The sequence below is a fragment of the Oncorhynchus clarkii genome, chromosome 32, assembly GCF_045791955.1.
Source record: "Oncorhynchus clarkii lewisi isolate Uvic-CL-2024 chromosome 32, UVic_Ocla_1.0, whole genome shotgun sequence".
NCBI lineage: Eukaryota > Metazoa > Chordata > Actinopteri > Salmoniformes > Salmonidae > Oncorhynchus > Oncorhynchus clarkii.
In genome coordinates this window covers 19,583,040-19,609,459 of record NC_092178.1, presented here as the reverse complement: position 1 = coordinate 19,609,459, position 26,420 = coordinate 19,583,040, and the positions used below count along the sequence as shown (strand labels likewise).

At 41.9% G+C, this 26,420-nt stretch overlaps 1 protein-coding gene across 1 annotated transcript in view; it reads left to right on the top strand.

Moving 5' to 3' along the window:
• Positions 1–25,368, top strand: part of LOC139392272 (trichorhinophalangeal syndrome I) — a 236,161-nt gene extending 210,793 nt beyond the window's left edge. Inside the window, exons 6-7 of the mRNA XM_071140139.1 lie at positions 8,254–8,376; positions 22,688–25,368. Coding sequence (XP_070996240.1) covers positions 8,254–8,376; positions 22,688–23,938 — 1,374 coding nt within the window. The 3' untranslated portion in view covers positions 23,939–25,368. The remainder of the gene's footprint in view (positions 1–8,253; positions 8,377–22,687) is intronic.
• Positions 25,369–26,420: the final 1,052 nt, after the last annotated feature.

The window sequence follows — 26,420 nt, the reverse complement described above, 5'->3', positions numbered from 1 at the left end:
ATGAGGGCAGAAAAATAAAAAGTCTGGTTTGGTGTGTAAGGTTGATTTAACGCTCCTATCCTGTCATTTTGTGTCAGAACCTTTTTGAAAGAGAGTTTGCTGAACTTAAGAGTGGAACTGGCTTCCATTGCACTCTAATAATGTGTGAGCTCAACCTCGTCACAGTGCAGTGAGGGTGTGTGTGTGTGTGTCCTTGTGTGCGCATGAGTTCATGCATTAGTGTGTATGTGTGTGTGTGTGTGTGTATGCAAATGCTAGTGTGTTAGCAGCAAATTGGAGAGCAACCAAGGAAGTGTATTCCCAGTGTTCTCCTTTTATTACTGTGACCTCCCAATATCCTCTTTTTAGATTCTGGCGAGGAATACCTCTTGCAGGAATAAATTAAAAGTAATTTATTCAACTCAAACCAAATTATACAATTAGGGAAGCAATTTAGTGAGAGACACTGGATTTGCGTAAACCAGGGATAACCTCCTAGCAAGATAGGACTTGATGGTTCGATATGTCTGGAATTGTAACCAGATGTGCGCTGAAGGCAACGAGATGCTAGCGCCCAAGCCCAAAATGTTGACGCAGGATTTCAGAAATTGAAATTGTCAGTAGGGGTTCACCTAATTTCCCCGCAGCTGATTAAATAATTGTTATTTAATGTAAGTGCCCCTGCAGATTACTTAAGTGAATTAAATGTAATTTCATTTCAAGAGCTTTGTTTATAAGCAGTCGATTTAGACCTCTCTCTCTCTCTCTCTCTCTCTCTCTCTCTCTCTCTCTCTCTCTCTCTCTCTCTCTCTCTCTCTCTCTCTCTCTCTCTCTCTCTCTCTCTCTCTCTCTCTCTCTCTCTCTCTCTCTCTCTCTCTCTCTCTCTCTCTCTCTCTCTCTCTCTCTCTCTCTCTCTCTCTCTCTCTCTCTCTCTCTCTCTCTCTCTCTCTCTCTCTCTCTCTCTCTGCCGCTCACAACTATGGTAAGAATCTGTATGGTTTTATTACTAATTACTAGTGGATGTTTTCAATCCTAAAAATGGATTAACGCTCATATTTGATATTTAAGCTACTTTTGCTTAAATAACTGAATTAACTTTTTATTCTAATATAACTTAAATAAATGATTGGTACTAATATAACTGAAATGAAACCACATGATGAAGTGGTGGGCACTGGGTGGAAAGTCCTCGCCCACTCCCCTCACCTGGCCGGATAAATAAATACATGTAATTACGGTTCCAGGTCTAATTATCCAGCATTCCCCTCACTGGGAGGATGGAAAGAGTGGGTGGCGTCTCTAGGCACGCTGACGGAACAGAAGGCATTAATAATCAATCACAGACAAACAGAATTCACATGCAACACCTACAGTACCTACCGATAGTGCACAACACTGTCAGGGTCATTTATCACAGGTATCTGGACTAATAACATGGCCCGTTCATGCTTGTTGCTCTAGGTTTTTGTATTTAGTTTCTTGCAGTCCGCTGTGCAGTACAGGGAATATCATACTTTGGAACTCAGATAATTCAAGTATTCACTGTAAGTTAAGTGTTGCCATAGTGTTATGGATGAGTCTGTTACTGCTGTACTGTAGCTCAGAATATGTGTTGAAGGGTTGCTGCCGGTCATATTTGGTTGAAGGTGGATGGTATGGTAGCTGGTGGCTGTTCTTTCCCAGTCCAAATAAATTAAAATCTCTAGAAAGGGCTTGGAACCTCTAACTCTGGCAATTTGACTGGTAAACTCATGGGTACACTCTCAATGGCTGCCAGTCCACCAATTATGCCATCGTTGACTTGAATTGGGAGGTCCGTGCTATATATTCTATTTATACGGCTAAGTTACACAGCACCAGCAGCAGTACCACCAGCAGAAGTAGCAGCACCACCAGCAGCAGTAGTAGAAGCAGTAGCATCTGTGCAGCGTGAAGTATAAATGCATGGTAGCTAGCAGGGCGGCCGACAGATCCCAGATAGCAGGATCAGTGTGAGGACCAGATACAGTGATGAACTGAGGCAGGTCAGTAGAGAAACAAGGACCACTCTCGCTCCATGGCAAAAAAAATATACATCACCGCAGTCGCCAAGGCAGAGCCGCCCGCCGGCTGATACGTGGCAGGAGAGAGAAAAATTGTCCTTTTGCACTTAGGGAAAACAAAGCCAATCAGAGCTTTCTTTTTCTGTCATTTTTTATTTCTTCTCTCTGTCCTAAGAGCTGCCTAGGTCATCCAGGCTGCAGCTGTTTAAAAAAAAAAGTATTTTATTTTTAAGAAAAAGAGGCCAAATCTTGCAAGTCTAGGTATGGCTTCGTTTTTACAGATGGCATAGCAGACCTAGATGATAATTGAAAAGGAAGTCTGGAACTGTGAGCCATTTGACAAGGGTGGACTATTTCTGTTGCTTTTCCTGTGTAATTGACACTTGAACTTACTGGAGAGAGACCCCCCCGGACACATACACACACACACACACATGCATGCATTCTCGCACACACACCACACACACGCTTCCTCGTGCAAGCGCACAAACGCACACACTCGCGCGCACACACACACACACATTCCCAAAACCCCCACCAGTCCCAGCCACCTACCAACACAATTGGCAATAATGACATGCTATACACAGGACTGCAGACATGACTTGATTAGGACTGATTAGTGAAACTGCAGTAGTAAACTGCTAGGAACATGAGCTCATATGGTACATGGTATGGACAGCTGGAACCTCAAATTAACCAGAACAAGTATTTGTTCAACATACACTACCTATTTTTCCTGGTGTATTTTTGCATTAGTATTTTATTACTTCACAATAACAGCACTTACAGTTAACCGGTGCAGCTCTAGCAGGGCAGAAATTTGACAAACTGTCTTGTTGGAAAGGTGGCATCCTATGACGGTGCCACATTGAAAGTCACTGAGCTTTTCGGTAAGGCCGTTCTACTGCAAATGTTTGTCTATGGAGATTGCATGGCGGTGTGCTCGATTTTATACACCTGTCAGATATGGGCTTGACTGAAATAGCAAAAATCACTCATTTGAAGCGGTGTACACATACTTTTGTATATACAGTGCATTCAGAAAGTATTCAGACCTCTTAACTTATTCAACATTTTGTTACATTACAGCCTTATTCTAAAATGTATTATATAAAACATATATATATATATATATATATATATATATATATATCACATTTACATAAGCATTCAGACCCTTTACTCAATACTTTGTTGAAGCACCTTTGGCAGCGATTACAGCCTCCAGTCTTCTTTTTTGTAAAATTATAAAAAAAACATGATTTGGAAAGACAAGGTCCCACGGTTGACAGTGCATATCAGAGCTAAAACCAAGCCTTGAGTTCGTAGGAGTTGTCCGTAGAGCTCCAAGACAGGTTTATGTTGAGGCACATACTTCTGGGGAAATATTCAAAATGTCTGGAGTATTTTTACTTTAAAAAAAGAAACTGCACCGTTATTTAACCAGGTAGGCTAGTTGAGAACAGGTTCTGGTTTACAACTGCGACCTGGCCAAGATAACAACAACACAGATTTACAAATGGAATAAACAAGCGTACAGTCAATAACACAATAGGGGGAAAAAAAGTATATACAGTGTGTGCAAATGGTCCCCAAGAACACAGTGGCCTCCATCATTCTTAAATGGAAGAAGTTTGGAACCCCCAAGACTCTTCCTAGAGCTGGCCGCCCGGCCAAACAGCAATTGTGGGAGAAGGGCCTTGGTCAGGGAGGTGAGTGGCCTTTATGGTAGAGAGGCCAGATAGAAGCCACTCCTCAGTAAAAGGCACATGACAACCTCCTTGGAGTTTGCCAAAAAGGCACCTAAAGGACTCTCAGACCATGAGAAACAAGATTCTCTGGTCTGATGAAACCAAGATGTAACTCTTTGGCCTGAATGCCAAGCGTCACGTCTGTAGAAAACCTGGCACCATCCCTACGGTGAAGCATGGTGGTGGCAGCATCAGGCTGTGGGGATGTTTTTCAGCGGCAGGGACTGGGAGACTAGTCAGGATCGAGGGAAATATGAACAGAGCAAAGTGCAGAGACATTGTTGATGAAAACCTGCTCCAGAGCGCTCACGACCTCAGACTGGGGTGAAGTTTCACCTTTCAACAGGACAACGACCCTAAGCACACAGCTAAGACAATGCAGGAGTGGCTTCGGGACAATTCTCTGAATGTCCTTGAGTGACCCAGCCAGAGCCCAGACTTGAACCCGATCTAACATCTCTGGAGAGACCTGAAAATAGCTGTGCAGCGGTTTGAATACTTTCCAAATGCACTGTATAGTGTATCTACAATACAAAATCCATAATACAGCAATACAACAATATTACAATGTACTTGTATGTAGAGTGCGTGTGTTATTATGTTTCTTGTTCTTCAGATATATTTGCATTTATGTTTTATGTCAATGTGTAGTAGTGTTAATAGGTCTATAAGACGACACATTTGTTGTAGTTTCTAATGCTATCATTTAAGTATGAAGTGAGTATTTGTTTGATTCAGTAGATCTCGTCGCCTGCTCTATTGATTACAGTTCAGCAGACCACTTGTTGCAGGTTATTCATTGCAGGTCGAGCTACACGCAACTTGTTGTAAAATGTCACTTCAGATTACCTTGGACCGAGCTCCACCACTGGCTGCTCCACTCACTGAATAAATGGAGAGTATTTCACTTGGAAGAGGAAGACATATTGTCTGATGGCATGTCTCTGATTGACTTGTATATGGTAGCCTAGCTATCAGCCTGGGCAAAGTATGTCTACAATTCACTACAAGTCTTAACTGTTTTTTTAGGGGGTAGATCAGATTTAATATTGCAGATAGTTTTGGCTTCCATCAATGTAATTGTCTGCATCATTTCCAATCCCCCGTATATCTTTTGTAAATATATTTTCCTTTGTTTTTAACCCCGTCAGCTAACCTCAACCCCTCCCATCCATCTCTGAAGACCATCCAGTTTTGATTTCTATTTGCCATATATTTTTTATTTGTGCTGTTTCACAAAAGTTCTGAACCTTTATACATTTTACGGACACAGTATATTTTACATGAGTTATCTTGTTGTTTTTAGTCCCATCTTTTAGTCCCATCGCTCAACCCCTCCCAAAAATCACTGAACACCATCCATCTATTTGCCATATATTTTTCAACTGTGCTGTAATGTTTCACAATTCTATTCTCATAGTTTCTAAATTGTAAATTAAAGATACATTTTTTTGCTAAGAGTATTATTGTATTATTGATCGATTGACTATGACTTTTTAAATCACCCAGCAGTGCTATTTGCAGAGTTGGCTCCAAGTAAATGTTGCAATTTCTCAGCCATTCCTGAACCTGCGACCGAAAACAAGCTGCATGTGGACAGTACCAAAACAAATGATCTAATGATTCTGTCTAAAACTCTGAAGTTTTGAATCAGGCTTCGTTTTGTGTATCAGTTCATAAACCATGTGCCAGTCTTAGCTGTTGTTTGTTGGTCGAAGCCCAACTTGTCTAGAGGCAAGGAGAAGGAGATACAGGTTGAGCGAGACAAATAGGACTGCTATCAGCTCGAGCTGTGCTCAATGTGTAAACATTTACACTTTCCAGCTGTTGGAAGTGTCTGTGACTCTAAGCAAAACACGTGTGAGTAATTTGGCCAAGGCAGTCGGGGTTCGGGCATGAGCCTGGAGGGGGAAGAAAACACAGGGATGATGATGGACACAGTGTTTAGCTTGTAACGCTAGAACAGGATAGGAAAGAATAAATCAATCAATCAATCATACCTGTCATTCCAGCCATGTGGCAACCACATAAAAACTCCTTGGGATTTGGAATGTGTTTGTTCCCCTCTGTGTCCAGGTTTCTTCTGTGGTAGTAGCCTAAGCATTAATCCTAACCATAGATTAGCCCATAATATGTAAGCATATATATTTTTTTACATTTTCTTTAAGTATACCACAAAGAGAATCATTCTTATTTGAGAGTAATGGTGTTCTGTAGCACATATTTGCGTGGTCTAGCTAGCAAACTGATCGGAATTTGCCTTAATTGGATGAACGTAAATGAACCATTCATTCCGTGTGGTTTCAGGGTTAATTCCATGTGGTTACAGGGTTGAAACAGAAACAACTCAAAGGGTTAAGTTTCGGTATAAATTCTGAGTTGTTAATGTTAGGGCTACGGTCTGGGGAAGGCTTCAAACAAAAATAATTCAAAACAATGCGTTGTTTCCATTAAGGATCATCAAGTACTCTCCCTGCTTGCTGGAGAATGAGGAACTTCCGTGGCGCTGAGTTTAAGCACAGTGCTGTACGGTAGTCTTTTGGGGGGGTGGCGGCTGACAAAGGCATATATCGACGTCCAACAGGACCCTTTCAAACGTCCAAAAACGACGGCTGGCTAGCTATAGCCTACACTTATTTAATTTGAACAGGTAATCATTCGTAATAGTTCAATAGATGCAATTGTTCAATTAAAGATTGACACTTTAATTTTGTAATTTGAATTGATTGTAAATGCTGATTGTATTTTCACACTTAAGAATAATACATTCTGAAATGTTGAATCTGGAAATAATAGGTCATTTTGGTGTTTCAGTTTGAAGGACTGTTTTAGGGAGACAACATTGAGTTATTTTATTGGAGCACAAGCAGCCGTGCAGAACGCAAATTGTGTTCGGTGATTGAAAATGCTAATTGTCAGAGCGACTTTTCACTTGCTGATAGCCCACTAAAAACATGTCTCCATCTCATTCCATTATTGCTGTAATTTTGACTCTTTATGGCCGCGCCCTGGTACCGTCCCTTCATTCCTTTTCACTTCTTTTCATTTTCCTTGTATCTATGATTTATGTCTGATGTCAAACTTTAGAGTGAGCAGGCATCAGCAAATGCGAGATCATAATTAGTTTAGCTGACGATGGGCCTCCGATAGCGTTTGCATCTGGATGGAAAATTACCCTATAGGGAACTGGCTACTCACCAGAACTTTTTACTGATACATTGTGAAACACCCGATGAATCAAGTATCCTTTCTCTGCCAAGAAAGCTCTCTGGATTTGGAGCCAATATTATGTCCGTAGAAAAGCTTTCCATTCTAAATGTATCAGAGGAGAATTAGGAGCATTGTATTTTTCTGGCGAGAAGAGGACATGACTCCCTACACAACATTTCGGAAGTTAAATAAATGGCACAATGGCATTTACAGGCCCCTTAATCTAGATAATGCCATTGTAGCCGGCTAGCCGCGCTGCGGATCACATGTATGGCAGGACCGACCACTTGTTAAGTTCATATGTTGTTCTGCATTTGATAAGGTTGGACACTCCAATGATTTAGACATTACTGCTTTTCTGTACTTGCCTTATGGGTCAGCGCATTGTTATTTAACGCTAGGATAGGATAGGGGGCGGCAGGTAGACTAGTGGTTAGAGCGTTGGACTAGTCACCGAAAGGTTGCTAGATCAAATCCCTGACCTGACAAGGTACAAGATCTCTTGTTCTCCCACTGAACAAGGAAGTTAACCCACTGTTCCTAGGCCATCATTGAAAATAAGAATTTGTTCTTAACTGACTTGCCTAGTTAAATAAAGGTAAAATAAAATATTAGGCTTTTTGAAATAATATGGTTAAGGAGGGCGTTAAAAGAAAATCATTGAAATGTAGTAAAGACAAAATATTAGAAACAGGTTCCAGGTGAAAATGGGCTCAGAATTGCTTCCTACACAATCAGTGCCACACGTGAAGATTATAGAATGAAAATTAGGCTCCTAAAACGGTCTCATCCTCAGCTTGTCATAGTGGTGCAGGCGATTAAGGCTGATCTCTGTCTAGTGAAGTGGTCAGGTGTCGTTTCAGACTCAGTGGTATCTTACCGGACTCATTAATCAGTCTAAAGTTAATTAGTGAGAGAATCAGCTGGGTTCTATTTATCACTGCCCAACTTGACCTTCTGATTGGGCAGTGTGTATGTTTGTGTGTGTGTGTGTGTGTGTGTGTGTGTGTGTGTGTGTGTGTGTGTGTGTGTGTGTGTGTGTGTGTGTGTGTGTGTGTGTGTGTGTGTGACTGCCTGCCACACTCATACAATGAACCCAGATGATGATATGATGTTTCTCCGCTCCAATCTTTTTTCTCCTCCTCTCTCTCTCTCTCTCTCTCTCTCTCTCTCTCTCTTTCTTTGTTTATATTTACCTTCCCCTTTGCACCCATTTTCTCACTGACTGACTGACTGACTCTCTCTCTCTCTTTTGATTTGGCTTTCAGAGACGACGAGGCTCAGGGGTATTCTGTGCCAACTGTCTGACCACCAAGACCTCGCTGTGGAGGAAGAATGCCAACGGGGGATATGTGTGCAACGCGTGTGGCCTCTATCAGAAGCTCCACTCAGTAAGGCTGGCGGGGGGAGCTTGGAAAAATACAGGAGTGTGTGTGTGTGTGTGTGTGTGTGTGTGTGTGTGTGTGTGTGTGTGTGTGTGTGTGTGTGTGTGTGTGTGTGTGTGTGTGTGTGTGTGTGTGTGTGTGTGTGTGTGTGTGTGTGTGTGTGTGTCAGGGGGAGGGGAGAGGAGGGCAACCTGCTATTCCAGCCCACCCACTAAAATAAAATAGCCGTTAAGTAAATGGTAGTAGGACACTGTAGCCATTCTAGCCTGTCCACCCCACTTCCTCCCCAGGTGACTGGTGCTCCTCTCAGGGCCTGGGGGAGGAGGGAATAAGGGGTGCCCCCATGCACTCTCACCCCTAGCCCTGCTAATGGTGATCTGGGAGTAATCCTGCCTCAGCCTAGAATTCCCTAGCTACCCACAGATCCCAAAACATCTGACCCTAAAGTTCACACATGCTCCTCTCACACACATGCAGGCTCATACATCACATAGGTATGATAGGTCTACTCCCTCTTTCTCCCCCCTCCTCTCTCTCTCTCTTTCTCCCTCTCCATATCTGTTCACACACATTCTCTCAGTCAAAGGCTGTGACCTCACTTTGTGGTGTCACACAGATGGAGAAAAATAAACATGATGGGAATTAGGGATGTAACGATTCACCGATATGCATGGTCCCCAATTCAAATTTTGAAGATATGACTGCATCGATCCACGGACCCCAAACCAATCTAAATGTAGCTTGCATCGGTCAGAAAATCAATTAAAACATTACAAATTGCCAGTTCACTAAATTACTTTCTTTCTACCTTCTGAAAACTGATGCGTCCTCTCCTTCAGTGTCGAACTAAGCCTCATTGATCTAAAAGTCATTTTGGGAATATCGGTGGCCCAGATTCGCACGCTGACCGACGCCAAATAGCCGTAATCTTGCACATCTGCACCTACAGCATTCAAATGCTTAAATGGCTTGTGTGATATTAGGCTTCATTAGTTAAGTGACAATCTATGTAGTTGGCTAGATTATTGTTATCTACGCACTGTTGAAAATGGTGTTTTACCAGAATTAAAGTAAGCTACCGGAGACACAACTCTCCTCTGGCTATGCCTGCTAAACGGGGCTTACAATAGATTTCATTTAGATTGTTTACGTTCATACTTTGTCCATGCTGATAGTTCACCAATAGTTTTGGTAGTTTTTCTTTAAACAATCAGTGTATATGGTCATTTTTAGATATACAGGGTAAAGTTGATAATTTCATAACGGGGACAGCAATAACTTTGCGAGGTGCACTGCATGGCCGAAGCGAGAGTAGAAAAGAAGCTCACTTAAAACATCCAAACGGTCAAAACCATTAGATTTTGAGATAGGGGTGAAATCCAAAGATGTGCTATATATTCATTGGCTATGTCATAGCTAATTTGTAATCAATAAATATTGATACATTACTAGCTCAAATGACCAAATTGCCCTCTACTGGCCTCATGGGTGGAACGGTTTTCATATTTTTCATAATTTCATAATTAATAAACATTGTAAAAAATATATATATATAAAAAATCTGGTGTTTCTATGTCAAACGGTTTTATTATATTTCAGTCTTCTGTGATGTATATAAAGTGTAATATTGGGATAAAAACTCTAACTCTACATTAGGAACACCTGCTCTTTCCATAACATAGACTGACTAGGTGAATCCAGGTGAAAGCCCTTATTGATGTCACTTGTTAAATCCACTTCAATCAGTGTAGATGAAGGGGAGGAGACAGGTTAAAGAAGGATTTTTAAGCCTTGAGACAATTGAGACATGGATTGTGTATGTGTGCCATTCAGAGGGTGAATGGGCAAGACAAAAGATTTGAAAGGGGTATGATAGTAGGTGACAGGCACACCGGTTTGAGTGTGTCAACAACTGCAATGCTGCTGGATTTTTCATGCTCAACAGTTTCCCTTGTGTATCAAGAATGGCCCACCACCCAAAGGACATCCAGCAAACTTGACACAACTGTGGGAAGCATTGGAGTCAACATGGGCCAGCATCCCTGTGGATGGATGCTTTCGACACCTTGTAGAAAGGAAAGGGAAAGGGGGATACCTAGTCAGTTGTACAACTGAATGCATCTTCCTCATTTAACCCAACCCAACCTCTGAAACAGAGAGGTACGGGGGGCTGCCATAATCGACATACACGTCTTCGGCGCCCGGGGAACAGTGGGTTAACTGCCTTGCTCAGAGTCCATGCCCCAATGAATTGAGGCTGATCTGAGGGCAAAATGGGGAGTGAAACTCAAAATAAGAAAGGTGTTCCTAATGTTTTGTACCCTCAGTGTATATCTGACATGGTACAGTAAGGTGCCTAGTTAAATAAAGGTTAAATAAAAATAAAAATAAATAAAGGTGTACACTTTTGTTTCAAAGTAGATGTGTTTAAGACTACCAAGAACACTCTGTGTTACTCTGATTTAGCCCACTGCAGTAAAAGCTTAATCTGCAAAAAACAATTAGTGGGTGAAGGTGATTTCAGAACCAAAGTTGGGGGACAAAAAAACATAGGCTACATTCTCCCCCTTATCAGATAGTGGTGACAGTAGATGCCTAGTCTCACTTATGGCTCTGATCAGGAACCTACATAGTACCTACACCAAAGACATACACCATTTACACACAGACACAGTACATACACCAGGGTTCCCAACTTTGCCCCACAGGTGATTTTATTTGCCCCCACAATTATTATTATCATAATTTTTTTGTTGTTGGACATAAAAGACTAAACACACCAGCAAATCAGCTCCAACGGATACATTTTTTACAAATCTGTTCCAAAGTATTCCCTCGCATAATAGAGAGTGTGATTGGATACCAATGTAAACAAGGTGTGAAATTATTCTGTTTTAGTCAAATACTATATCTGTTTGGGCTTCTTGCAGTCAATTTGCAGTCTACAAATTATCTGTAATTATGTTCCAGCCCCCTGAACATCTGCTCACCCAAAAATCGGCCCGCAGCAGAATCTAGTTGATGACCCCTGACATACACTATAGACATACATCATTCACACACACACACACACACACACACACACACACACACACACACACACACACACACACACACACACACACACACACACACACACACACACACACACACACACACACACACGGCTCATGAGCTCCATCAGCAGCAGATGTATTTTAGGATGGAAAATTAGTGTTTAAACAACAAATGTTAGTGCATCGAATCGCATCGAACCAAATCACATCGATTCATTATCTAATCATACCGAATCGCATCGAACCAAATCGCATCGATTCATTCTCTAATCATACTGAATCGCATCGAACCAAATCGCATCGATTCATTCTCTAATCATACTGAATCGCATCGAACCAAATCGCATCGATTCATTCTCTAATCATACCGAATCGCATCAATTCATTCTCTAATCACACCGAATCGCATCGAACCAAATCACATTGATTCATTCTCTAATCATACCGAATCGCACCGAATCATTTCAAACTAAAAGTATCGTTCATGTATCGTATTAGAGCCCATGTATCTAATCGTCTTGAAAGGGAAAGATGCACATCCCGAATGGGATTGTTATCATTATAATTCTGTAGATATGGGGAGATTGCCATTGTGTAACAGACTTCCACATGTTATCCTGAAATAGGTCAATGTTCTCAATCATTGAGGATTTTACAACTGGATTTAGTTCACAGGCCACAGGCCCTATACCTCTTTCAGAATGAAATGTTGGTTTTTAATACACAAACTGTATTTTTTTTTCTCTCTGGTGAGTAAACCACCACGGCCTGGGCTGGAACCTTCCAAGACGTACTTCTCAATGCTCTTTGAAATGAAATAGTGTCTGGGCAAACATATGGGTAGGCAAATGTGACATCATGTGAGGAATTACCCCTCGGAAACAAGGAGGCCTTTGTCTCCGCACGTCACTCAACGTTAACATTTTTATGTTTAATCTTGGTAATTCGGTTACGACTGGGTTAGAGTCCACAGAGTCCGCCAGTCCCGTGTATAGTGCATATTCTAGGCCGTGTTGCATGCCTGAAGGCGACTGGGCCGGCTGCCTGGGTGGTGGGGGGGACCTACACAGGAGGCTCCCTGAGTCGGTGTGGTCGACTGGGCCAGAGAGGGAGAGAAAGAGAGAGCCAGGCTCCAGAGAGCCTTGCTACAAGAGGCCCTTTCACTGGCCAGGCCACCTGGTGGTCTAAACCAGCTCCAGTCCAGCAGACCAGGCCTACCACAGTCAGAGAAAGAGAGACAGAGAGAGAATGAGACGGAAGGAGAGAGGTGAGGGAAAGACAGAGAAGAAAAGAGAGAGAGAGAGAGAGAGGAATTGGGTGAGAGAGCGAGAGGGAGCTTTTCCTAAGATCACACACTCCCCTGACTCTTGTTAGGTTAGATAAAATGTTTATTATATTCTACTAAAATGCTTGTTCTATTCTACTGAGCCATTTACTTTATGCTCGTATTCATATATTTGATTATTTCTTATTGTTCTTGCATTGTCATGAAGGAACCTGAGAGTAAGTATTTCGTTGGATGATGTACTGTATACCATGCTTATTCCCATACATATGACTAGTAAAACTTCAAACTGAAACTTAAACTGATGACTCCCTGTAGGTAGCTTGAACCAGCTGGGGTTTTGTGTTATGAAAGACAGTTTCTTTGGGTATCATATATCATTTATATTGTAGTGCATGCTTAAACTTAAAGCATACATTGAAAAACGTCTGATATTAGTTGTTATTATGTAGAAATCCATACAATTATGTTTGTGCACTAGTGGAAGTTTGTATCTTCGTCCTCTTTTTCTCTTATGATGCACTGTTAAGTTGGTGTTATATTGATCCACCTTCAGACATGATGAAAATGATTGTGGTTGACTCCCTTATATCCCCAATTGCACCCTATTCCCTATATAGTGCACTACCTTTGATCAGAGCCCTATGGGTAGTAGTGCACTATGAAAAGAATAGGGGGCCATTGGGGACGTAGTGATACTCATAATCTGTTACTTTTGTGTGCCTCTGGACCTGCATGCTGCAACTGGACTGTTGTTTGGGCTTGTTTATGTGTTAGTTGTTAGCGCTTCTTGCTAGTTGTTAGAGAGGAGGTAGACTCTACGGTGGAGGAACTGGCCTGTTGTTTGGGCTTGTTTATGTGTTAGTTGTTAGCGCTCCTTGCTAGTTGTTAGAGAGGAGGTAGACTCTACAGTGGAGGAACTGGCCTGTTGTTTGGGCTTGTTTATGAGTTAGTTGTTAGCGCTCCTTGCTAGTTGTTAGTGAGGAGGTAGACTCTACAGTGGAGGAACTGGCCTGTAGTTTGGGCTTGTTTATGTGTTAGTTGTTAACGCTCCTTGCTAGTTGTTAGTGAGGAGGTAGACTTCAGTTGACCATCAGGTAGGGTTGTATACGTAACTCTTCCTGCTCCACTAGCTGCTAACAAATGATATGGAGAGGAGGGGATTCCAAGTCCGCCGGGTTCCCCATCCGTCCGCTCAACACTCCGAGTCTAGATTCTCTGTTTTCCTGAGATTGTTTGTTTGTTCTTGGCAATGGCGAGCGTTCCTCCCATCCTCCCAGTGGGGACTGATTCATGATAGCCACATGTGCGCTTGTTCGTTCAGTCCTCACCGGAAACCACCTGGATGTTGCAGCAGTGTAGCGAGGGCCTCGTTTAACAGAACATCACCATCGCTTGTCTTTTAAGAGGTCCTTTGGTGGCTGCAATTAATCAGTGATGAAGACGTTTTCATCTGCAGGCGTGTTCATCGGCCAATGGCAGTAGTATTTTTATACTTTTGAATAAAAGTTTTATACGCTGTACAGAAATAATTCCATAATAGCACCTCATAAACCGGTGCTGTAGTGGGCCGTAATGGAGTTCTGGACTCCTTATGCCATAGCACATTGCAACAATAAATGTCTCTCTGGTTTTATCTTCTAATAATAGGACTTGACGGGCAGCGGGGAGCGTATGCCCTGTGTGTGTGTGTGTGTCAAATTCCGGGGTGTAAAAACGTATCGAAGTGGCAGCATTACTTTGTTCTGTCTGAAGAGTCTGTCTCTCTTTACAGTTGCCAAAGTGCACTCCCGCGTTGGTCACACTGACAGAAACCAATGAATGGCGAACTCGAAACAGTCTCCTGAGACGTTTTGAAAAGTTCTGCTGCTGGTGACAGAGAGAGGTGGCGCACCAAAACCCTGGTCGAAAGTAGTGCACTATATAGGAAATAGCGTGCCATTTGGGACACAGACTATGATGAAAGCAGTAGCTTGTTGAAGAGCGAGGCAGCATAGAGAAAGGTAGCTAGCTTATTGAAGCTTATCCATTTGTACAGTACTGTCTGGAAATGCCAACACTTTTGTATTGTGTAGGCCTTTGTCTGTAGTAGATGAGCCAAAACAGCAGGAGACAACTGACGGTCTAGACAGACACAGCAATAGTATGGAAATAGATGCATGCATGAATAGGTATTGGAGTTGAACAGTTGCTTAGATGGATGGAAACAGCACATCCTGTAAGAGAGGTAATAATGGGCAACTATTGCAGAAAGAAACATAAGGTAAAGATGGTTGGAGAATGAAGATGACCTTTCTTCTGTCTGTGTCTTCCATCCACCTTGCTGTGTCTGTGGCCTTGTATTGTCAATCTGTTGTCTATACTGTTGACTAAACATGGCCCTACCTTTGGGATATGTGGGACTGTAGCGTCCCACCTCGCCAACAGCCAGTGAAAGTGCAGGGCGCCAAATTCAAAACAACAAAAATCTCATAATTAAAATTCCTCAAGCATACAAGTATTTTACACAATTTTAAAGATACAATTCTCGTTAACCTCTAAAGTCTACCCCTTCCTTTTTCGAACATTCTGTTAAAAATCGTGCAACTTTTCAGCGTCCTGCTACTCATGCCAGGAATATAGTATATGCATATGATTAGTATGTGTGGATAGAAAACACTCTGAAGTTTCTAAAACTGGTTAAATCACGGCTGTGACTATAACAGATCGTGTGTTTCATCGAAAAACGCAAGAAAAACTGCTCTCTGAAAGCTAAAAATAATTTCCATGCGTCACTTTCATGGGTTGTTAAAAGGGCACAAAATTAATTATGGATCTGCATGCAATTCCTACAGATTCCACACGATGTCGCCATTGTCGTCATTTTGCAGGGAGTTTTTTCTTGGTAAATCCAACTAACTGGATTCAATTTCTTCCGGTCTCCACCAGGATGTTTTGAATGTGCACATTGGCAGCCATTGATTCGAAGACGAGGAGCTATTGAATACACATCGCCCTGTAATCATTTTGATAGATTATAAACGTTTACTAATACCTAAAGTTGGATTACAAAAGTATTTTCGAAGTGTTTTGTGAAAGTTTATCGTCGACTTTTTTAATTTAAAAAAATGACGCAGCGTTTAAAAACAATGTTTTTTTCGGAATGACACAGCTTCCATAGAAAGCTATTTTGGGTATATATGGACCGATTTAAACGAAAAAAAGACCCAATAGTGATGTTTATGGGGCATATAAGAGTGCCAAGAAAGAAGCTCGTCAAAGGTAATGAATGTTTTATATTTTATTTCTGCGTTTTGTGTAGCGCCGGATAAGCTAAATCTTTGTTTACGTCGCATTCAGGCATTTTGAGGTGTTGCATGCTATCAGATAATAGCTTCTCATGCTTTCGCCGAAAAGCATTTTAAAAATCTGACTTGTTGGCTAGGTTCACAACGAGTGTAGCTTTATTTCAATACCCTGCATGTGCATTTTGATGAACGTTTGAGTTTTAACGAGTACATTTAGCATTTAGCGTAGCGCATTTGCATTTCCAGGTGTCTACTTGAGACATCTGCGTCTCAAGTAGGAGCAAGAAGTTAATCCAGCCACAGTGTCTGATTTCAAAAAGGCTTTACAGCGAAAGCACCACAAACGATTATGTCAGGTCACCCCCAAGTCACAGAAAAACACAGCCATTTTTCCAGCCAAAGAGAGGAGTCACAAAAAGCAGAAATATAAATCAAATTAATCACTAACCTTTGATGATCTTCATCAGATGACACTCATAGGACTTCATGTTACACAATACATGTATGTTTTGTTCGATAAAGTGCATATTAATATAAATAAATTTCATTTTACATTGGTGTGTTATGTTCAGTAGTTCTAAAACATGCTGTGATTTTGCAGAGAGCAACATCTATTTACAGAAATACTCATCATAAATGTTGATGAAAATACAAGTGTTATACATGGAATTAGAGATATACTTCTCCTTAACTTTTTATGGTATAGGGGACGGTTGCGTCCCACTTGAAAAAAAAACAGGGAAAATGCAGCGCTGCAAATTCAAAAAATGATATAAAAATCTAACTTTCATTAAATCACACATGTAAGATACTCAATTAAAGCTACACTCATTGTGAATCCAGCTAACATGTCAGATTTTAAAAATGCTTTTCGGCGAAAGCATAAGAAGCTATTATCTGATGACAGCACAATGTCAACAAAGAGAGTAGCATATTTCAACCCTGCAGGCGCTACACAAAACGCTGAAATAAAATATAAAACATGCATTACCTTTGACGAGCTTCTTTTGTTGGCACTCCATATGTCCCATAAACATCACAATTGGTCCTTTTGTTCGATTAATTCCGTCCATATATAACCAAATGTCCATTTATTTGACGTGTTTGATCCAGAAAAAAACAGCTTCCAAAAAACGCAAGGTCACTACAAAATATTTCAAAAGTTGCCTATAAACTTTCCCAAAATATTTCAAACTACTTTTGTAATACAACTTTAGTTATTTTTAAACGTTAATAATCGATCAAATTGTAGACGGCACAATCTGTTTTCAATAGAGGAAGTAAACAAACCATGCTCCTTTTTACGTATTGCGCAACTCTCAATAGTGTAACGTTGTTCCTGGATGTGCTTCTTCTTCATTGCACAAATGAATAACCTCAACCAAATTCCAAAGACTGGTGACATCCAGTGGAAGCAGTAGGAACTGAAAACAGGTTCCTAAGAAATATCCCATGGCAAAGACATCTCAGGGAACAGTCAGAGTAAAAAAAAACAGTTAGTCCTACCGCTTCCACTGGATGTCCCCAGACTTTGGAATTTGGTTGAGGTTATTCCTCTGGGTTTTGCCTGCTACATAAGTTCTGTTATACTCACAGACATGATTCAAACAGTTTTAGAAACTTCAGAGCGTTCTCTATCCACATCTACTAATAATATGCATATCTTATATTCCTGGCATGAGTAGCAGGAAGTTGAAATTGGGCACGCTATTTATCCAAAAGTGAAAATGAAAATTTTCTGTCCCCTATACCTTCACAGGTTAATGCAACCGCTGTGTCAGATTTAAAAAAAACTTTACGGAAAGCAAACCATGCAATAATCTGAGTACAGCGCTCAGACAACAAAGCAGCCAAAAAGATATCCGCCATATTGTGTAGTCAACATTAGTCAGAAATAGCATTATAAATATTCACCTACCTTTGATGATCTTCATCAGAATGCACTCCCAGGAATCCCAGTTCCACAATAAATGTTTTATTTGTTCGATAAAGTTCATAATTTATGCCCAAATAGCTTCTTTTGTTAAGGCGTTTGGTAAACAAATCCAAACACTCGTTCAGATCCAGCCAAACGTCGGACGAAAAGTTCAAAAAGTTCCGCTACAGCCCGTAGAAACTTGTCAAACTAAGTATAGAATCAATCTTAAGGATGTTTTCAACATAAATCTTCAATAATGTTCCAACCGGAGAATTCCTATGTCCGTAGAAAAGCAATGGAACGAGAGCTAACTCTCTTGTGACCGCGCGTCACGAGCCTGTGGCACTCTGCCAGATACCTGGCTCAATCCCCTCTCATTCAGCCCCCCTTCACAGTATAAGCCTGAAACAATGTTCTAAAGACTGTTGACATCTAGTGGAAGCCTTCGGAAGTGCAATATGACCCCATTTACACTGTATATTGGAATGGCAAAGAGTTGAAAGACTACAAACCTCAGATTTCCCACTTCCTGGTTGGATTTTTCTCAGGTTTTCACCTGCCATGTGAGTTCTGTTATAGTCACAGACATCATTCAAACAGTTTTAGAAACTTCAGAGTGTTTTCTATCCAATACTAATAATAATATGCATATATTAACATCTGGGACAGAGTAGCAGGCAGTTTACTCTGGGCACCTTATTAATCCAAGCTACTCAATACTGCCCCCCTGTCACCAAGAAGTTAAGCTTTGATCTGTCTGCAGAAAATGCCCTTAGCATACAGCGAGCTCCAAAAGTATTGGGACAGTGACACATTTTTTGTTGATTTGACTCTGTACTCCAGGACTTTGGATTTGAAATGATACAATGACAATGAGTTTACATTGCAGACTATCCGCTTTAATTTGAGGGTATTTTCAATCATATCGGGTGGGCCGTTTAGAAATTACAGCACTTTTTGTCCCTCCATTTTAGGGGGGACAAATTCACTTAATATTGGGACAAATTCACTTAAATGTGCATTAAAGTAGCCCAAAGAATGCTAACTTCCCCTGTTATTGTAATGGTGAGAACTTAGCATGTCTTGGGGGTATGATTTTTGTGTGTCTGTAACTTTTTAGGAAGGAAAGAGAGAGAGAAAGAGACAGAGAGAGTGATAAAGAGAGAGAGAGAGAGATCAAAAGAGAGCTAGAGAGAGAGAGACAGAAAGAGAGCGAAAGAGAGAGAAAAGAGAGAGAGATGAAGAGAGAGAGACAGAAAGTGACAGATAAAGATAGAGATAAAGAGAGAGAGACAGAACATGAGAAAGAGAAAACAAGATTGAAAGAAAGCAGAGAGAGAGAGTGAGAGAGAGAGAGAGAGAGAGAGCAATGGAGTGAGAGAGACAGATAGAGAGAGAGAGAGAGAGAGAGAGAGAGAGAGAGAAGGGAGGACACACGAGGAAGGAGCCTCCATGGCTACATGGTTTCAGAATGTTCCAGTCAGCAGAGGGCACTCTTTCTTCTGGTCTGAATCATCCTCTGCTTCTCCTCTCCTGCTGCTCTAGACAGACAGTCTTGACATCTGGCTGAGAGAGAGAAAGAGAGAGAGTGAGACAGCGAGAGAGAGAGGGAGGAGGGGGAAAACTTCCACTGCTTTCATTCACCGTAGGGAATTAAGTGTTGTAATAGAGCAATGGAAGATGTGTATGACTGATACAACTGTTCCTGGAAAATACTATTTCCCTTCTCCTTTCATGGAGCCAGAGCCAGAGTGTTGGGTGAAAGGTCACCAAACATTTCTGAGTCCAGATCACTTTCGCAGTCAAAGAGCAAGCCGAGATCTACCGCTCAGATTTATTTTAAAACATGACTTAAAAAATGTAACCTAATAAAAACAGTTCTATAGGAATGAGGTTTGTGCAGTGGGCCTAATACATTATCACAGCATATTGGCTATATGCCTGGGCTGCCAATATTGTTCTTCCCAGACCATATTATACTTCAAACTCAAGCTTTGATCAGTTGGTGTAGCATAGGGCACAGCTGAGCATAAAATGTAATAATTTGCTAATAATTCCGAGTTGGATGACCGTTCAAAATGATTTTTCCCAGTTGGATCTTGTTTTTTTCCAGAGTTCCCAGTTGTTTTGAACATGGAGTTAGACTCAGTGGAAGGAGGGAGAAAGCAGCAGAGGTTCCGCCTCTCACGGCCCCTGCTCTCTCCTTCCTTTCCTCCGGTGAGACTAACCAAAGAGAGGGGCCACCATCTTCCACCTGATGGCGAAACTCGAGTCGCACCGCATTCGCCTTATGCACAAATTCATGTTGTTCCTATGACCAGAGAAAGTAAAATATTAGTCGATATTAAAATAGACAACACAAGCTGCTAATTATAATACAAATGCAGGGCTACCGATACACTTGGCTTCCCATTCATTGCAACTACATCTTGAGTGGAAGTAGGGAGAAGCGCGTTTTATGTTTTGTAATAGTGTTGAATAAAAATAGTGTTGAATCAAAACTTAGACATGATCTCACTCATAAAAACAGCAGCTTTTTGCAGTATTCTTTGACAGTCTCTCTCTTGTCATGGTTTTAAAAGTTATGAAATCTCACTTAGGCTCACTCATGGTAGCTGTAGGCACGGTGATTTGACTTTTTTAATTGGCCAGCAACTGCCTCTGCAACCCAATGCTGCAAGGGAAATGCAGCGTTCCATCTGTTGTACCAAAATGAAATGACGCTATAGGTGGGATCGAGGCGTTATCATTGGCTTTTCTACAGCTTTGTGATCGCCGAGGAATGCCTTGAAGATTGCGATCGACCGGTTGGTGACCGCTGGTGTAGGGCCTACATGTTTCTGAATAAATAGCCGTACTTTCATTGAGGGGGAAGGAGGGGGAAATGTTGGATCTTAATTTGAGACAATTTGCTACAGCAGGAAATGAATCCTGCAGCAACAGGAAATGTGAATTATTATGTGGATTATAATTCATGACATTTGTTGTAGGGGTTGATACATATCAAGTTTGACATTTTAAAGTGGAAATTACAAACTTTAGAAGCCTTTTTAAACCTTAAATAAAACATATGTTTGCATTTCCTGCTATGCAGGAAAATTATCAGCAACCACAGAGTGATCAAATTAAAATCATACATCTGTACGCTCTTAGAAAAAAGGCGTTACAAAAGGGTTCTTCGGCTGTCCCCATTGGAGAACCCTTTTTTGGTTCCTGGTAGAAACCTTTTTGGTTTCCATGTAGAACCTTCTGTGGGAAGGATTCTTCATGGAACCCAAAAGGGTTCTACGTTGAACCAAAAGGGGTTCTTCAAAGGGTTCTCCTATCGGGACAGCCGAATAATCATTAAAGGTTCTAGATAGAAAAAAGGTGCTAAGAGTGTTCTAGCCTTAAAAAGTTCATTTCCCTTCTTCCTATCAACCTGTGCCATCAAACCTTTCTTTCCTCTTTTTTCATGTCTCCCCCCTTTTTTTGATTGGTTTCCGTTCCCCGGGAACATGTCAACGGATTCTCTATCACAAAGATAAGGAGGTAGGCAGCGGTACGGTGTGGAATTGATTCCTCAGGGACTTTTCACACCTATAAGTCAGTCTGCAATAGGGTCAATCTGATCCCTTTTATTCAGATTCTCTTCTGGACATTTCTTCGCTGGCCGTATGCATATACAGTATGTGTAGGGAGCAAATCGATGGAATAAAAATGGCCACACCTCTGTTTTAGTTTTTTTCCATGCACCTATTAGTTTGGGCTCCCAGTTATTTCTGGGAAATTTCAATGGAAAGCGGGTGAAACGTTTTAATAAAAACGTATCCGTCGGCATTGCCGTGTTAAGTGTCACCGGCAGGAGTTGGCTGTGATTGCCAGACTGTACCTGTGGCAGAATGACATGAAGGAGAGGAAAAAAGAAAGGAACAGAACAGGAAAGAAAGGAAAGACCTGGATGATAAATGAGGGCAAGAACGTTCATTTTGCTCCTCCGTTTCAAACGTGTCCTAAAGGTAGACTGACAGAATTCTTGCTTCAATTTCCCGAATTATATTAGATGTCTCTGTATTTTCAAGTCAATGCTTGAGGGATGTCATATCACACGCAAACACAGAAATTATGAATAAGTGATGACCTTAAGCTTGACGCTCGGAAAAATATATTGCAATTGTAATCACTGAATTTAAGGATTACTATTTGCCTGGTGGCTACAAATATGAATTGGCCAGGTAATGAGAGAATACTGTAGGCTACATCCATTATTTTGTGGATCTTGCGGTAAATGTGTTACCATTTAAAAGGTTGCATGCCATCTGCAATACACCAACACTCCTGCAGTATTTACAGGAGGTCTTATCCCCTTATTGGGCTCTAATAAGCAATGTGAGCTGCCCTGGGGCAAGGCCTGTCTGTGTGGCAACGCTAGATGGAGGTCAGGCGCTCGTGTCTCCTGTCTGCCCAGCTGTGACTGGGTGACGGCTGGGGAGCAGAGGGTGCAGGCGGGTTACAGAGGGAGGATGTGGGTTAGAGGGGGAGCAGTGGAGGAAAAAGGAGCTGTCACTATCAGGATTAAGCTACACTGACTAGAGCCTAACTCGCCGAGTCCTGATGCTTTTTATATTGCAGTAATTCTGTGATCATTTTAGTGGCGTAATATGTTGTGTAATTACACCTACTATCAAATTGCTTAGCTGATCGCTTTTCTTATTTAGGGACATCTTTAGCTACATTTTTTATGTATGGCTCACTACATAAATAAATCAAATGTATATCTGTCTCTCACCAGACTCCACGGCCGCTGAACATCATCAAGCAGAACAACGGTGAGCAGATCATCCGCAGACGCACGCGGAAGCGCCTCAACCCCGACCCTCTGCCCTCCGAACCTGTGGGCTCCAAGCAGCAGCGGATCAACAGCGAGGAGCGCCTTAATGGCAGTCCCCTGGAGCGTCGACCAGGAGAGGATGGGCCAGGCTCAGACGGAGGGCCCGTTCCTCGCGGAGGGGAGCCCCCGAACGCCCTGGGCAAGTACGAGGCCTACGGCTCCTCTGGGGCTAAGGGCCACCCCAGCCCTCGCTCCACCCATGCCTTCCTGGTCAGCCAGACCCTAGAGATCCACAAGCGTATGCCTCCTTTGCACATACACAACAAGAACCCTGCGGAGGGAGGGGCGGAGGGGAACGGGGTGGGCTCAGCCGGGGTCCATCACATGGGCTCGGAGGGGAAAGGCGGCTCGGCCTCCGAGAGGGGTAGCCCCATCGAGAAGTACATGCGCCCTTCCAAACAGGCTAGCTACTCGCCACCAGGCAGCCCCATCGAGAAGTACCAGTACCCATTCTTCAGCCTGCCCTTTATCCACAACGACCTGCAGAGCGAGGCCGACTGGCTGCGCTTCTGGACTAAGTATAAAATGTCTGTGCCGGGCAACCCACACTACCTAGGCCACATGCCTGGTCTGCCCAACCCTTGCCAAAGCTTTGTGCCTTACTCCACCTTCAGCCTGCCCTCACACTTCCCTTCCCCACCCCCCGCCGGCCCCGAGAGTGACATCCCTCTCGACCTGGCCATCAAACATTCCAAACCGGCCCCCACCGCCAACGGCTCCACCGCCGCTGCCAAGGAGAGGATTAGCAGCGCCGACACACGGGCCATGCCCACTGTCCCCCCAGTAGAGAAGGAGAAAGAGAAAGAGAGAGAGCAGCATGAGCGAGGAGAGGAGAAGGAGGAAGTAGAAGAGGGGCCATCGCCCCAGCCAGCTCCTCCTCCCCCAGCCGTTGCAGCTAAGCCGGAGAGGGTGGACCAGAGCACGCAGGACGAGCTGACCTGCAAGTGCATCCACTGTGGCATCGTCTTCCTGGATGAGGTGATGTACGCCCTACACATGAGCTGCCACGCCGACGGAGGGCCCTTCCAGTGCAGCATCTGCCTGCACTCCTGCGCAGACAAGTATGACTTCACCACACACATACAACGAGGGCTTCACCGGCCCACCGTCGAAGCTGAGACTAAGGCCGATGCTCCAATGGACTCTGTGTGATTTTGGTGCCCCCCACAGACTTGGAATTCTAGCACAAGCATAGCAGTATGAAAAAGAACTCTACGGACAAAAACAACGTACTGTAATGATTGAATGAGACTTTTTGCTAAATGTGCCATGATAGCTTCTGTGCCTCCGCTGCCAGTGTAGGGAACTAATATCATTTAAACATTTATATTGGACTTAATACAGAAAAAGTGATTTGCTATTTTCTTTTTTTGTTGTAAAGGAAACGCTTCTGAGGAAAATGGTACCACAAGTAGCCGCTTATTTTAGTGTTTTTTGTTTTTTTTGCTATTGTTAATTTTTTTCTTCAGAAGTGTTACTTTGTCAAGGCAGTTCAGTAAACAACAAGGTACATCTACGAGTTTTTGGGATTGGTTTATTATTCAGTGGGTTGGTTGTGCTACTCATCAATGTTCTCTTACCTGGTTGATTCAATGTTCCGTACAGAATGAGGATGTGTGAATTGATATGTAAAGTGAGGAAATGGGAAATGTCAGTCGTCTGTCATAATCTCATCCCCGATGGATGGGCAGAGCGATGACTAATGATTGGATTGTCCTCAAATAAACGTCCTCAGGGAACGCACGTGGCTGATTTAGAAACATAGCCTGCAGTGGTTTCAGTCGCATTGGTCTCTGCTTAACATCCATCTAAGTGTCTTATGTTTTAATGTATTTTAGTTATGGCTACAGCTCGTTTTTTGTTAGTTTATTTTTGGAAAACTATTGTCACAGAATTTCCCCTAGACATTTTAAGTTGCTAGGATGCAAACCTTATATCACTAAAGACATTTGGGAAGGAAATAAAATAATAAATACATATTTTTTTTCTATGTTGTTAATATGAAAAATGCATAATATCAGTGCCTGATATATTGTACAAAGTATTTTCTACCTGGTATGTTGATATGCAACATTGACTTTCCATTTGAGTAAAGGGCCACGAGCTTGGCTCTGCAAAACTGTTTACATTTGCAAATGTAGCAAACAAGGTAATGAAGCAAAATGCCTGCAATTCTTAGTATTTTTCTCTCATGAGGACAGGACGATAGATCACGTTAAAAAAACAGAGGCCTTTTGTCAGAAGGTTGAATGGGAGATGAAATGGAGTCAAAGTATTTTTTTCTGTTTGTTTGAATGCCACAGAGAGGCACTATCCATTCCATGTCTTTCTTTCTTTGTATGCTCCTCCTCATACACATTGTAATGCTTTATAGTCTACAAATGCTCTGTATTGGACTTTGTTCATCCTGTATGTATTTTTTTTAAGAGAAGCTGATGTAGCTTGGTCATAAATCATGTTCTGTGAGCATTATAGCTTTGGACATCATGGGTTTTCCTGTCCAGGTATTTCAACTGACTATATCGTACACAAGGCCCAATTTTTTGTATCTCTATTAAATTGAAATTGACATAATACTCTAATATTTGGTTTTTAGTAAGTCTTATTTTCAAGGACTTAATTTGAACATAGCATGAATTTCTACTTGTTCCATAGACAGGTGAAACAGGTGCCTTTTGACGGAAATAAGTCATTGAATAACAACAGTGTTGAATGCTTTTCCCATCAAATCAGCTGTTGTATAACTCATCCAAGTAATTGACAGGATGTAGATGGATTAATACCATTTGAGCGACAAAACAAATACTACTTCCACACAGATATCACACAGCAACATTACCCCTCTGTAGCTTGTTTGTATTTTGCTTGTAGACAACGTATTTAGCCTCTAAAACACTCCCCCTAAAACCTGTTTCTCTCTCTGTCCTCTCGCTCTCTTTCTCTCTCGTGTGTGCGTACTGTGTACGTCCACCCATTGCTGCTGCTGCGTCTAGCATGAGTTCAATCTAAACTGTCCATCCTTAGATACACATACTTATTTATACATGAGCAGCGGGGAACGAAACGAGAGTCTGCCTGGGATTCACAAACAAGGATTTGTGTGAAGTAGCGATGAACTCAACATAGCCTTACAATGCTGCTTTACTGCAAATGCCTCTCGGAAAACAAAAAACTGTAATATTAGTAATAAATTCACAGGTGCATTTATCATATGATACCGAATAACATAAGGAACAATTTTTATTTTTGTGTTCAATTTGCGAAGTTTTAATTTGAAATATGTTAACGCTTGCACTTCAATTATTCTGTTTTATTGCCAAGGAAGAAAGAGGATACTGTTAAATGTGTTATTAGCATGCTATACACAGGTACTGCAAAAATAATTAGCAGGAGTGAACATGCCTATAAGGAGGACAAGACAAAGAAACACCATGGACAGAAAGAATGATCTGTGCCAAGAAGATGCCAGTAAACCAGTGTGGACACGGACATGGCAAAAAAGGCAAATGTTTTTGTAAATGTTTTAACCATCATTTTTAGAATGTTGATTCTTGTTTTTACACTTTATTGCGTAGAAGATGGGTTTAGATGATTTGTTTCTTTATTTTGTTTTTTCTGCTACCACCTTTACGTT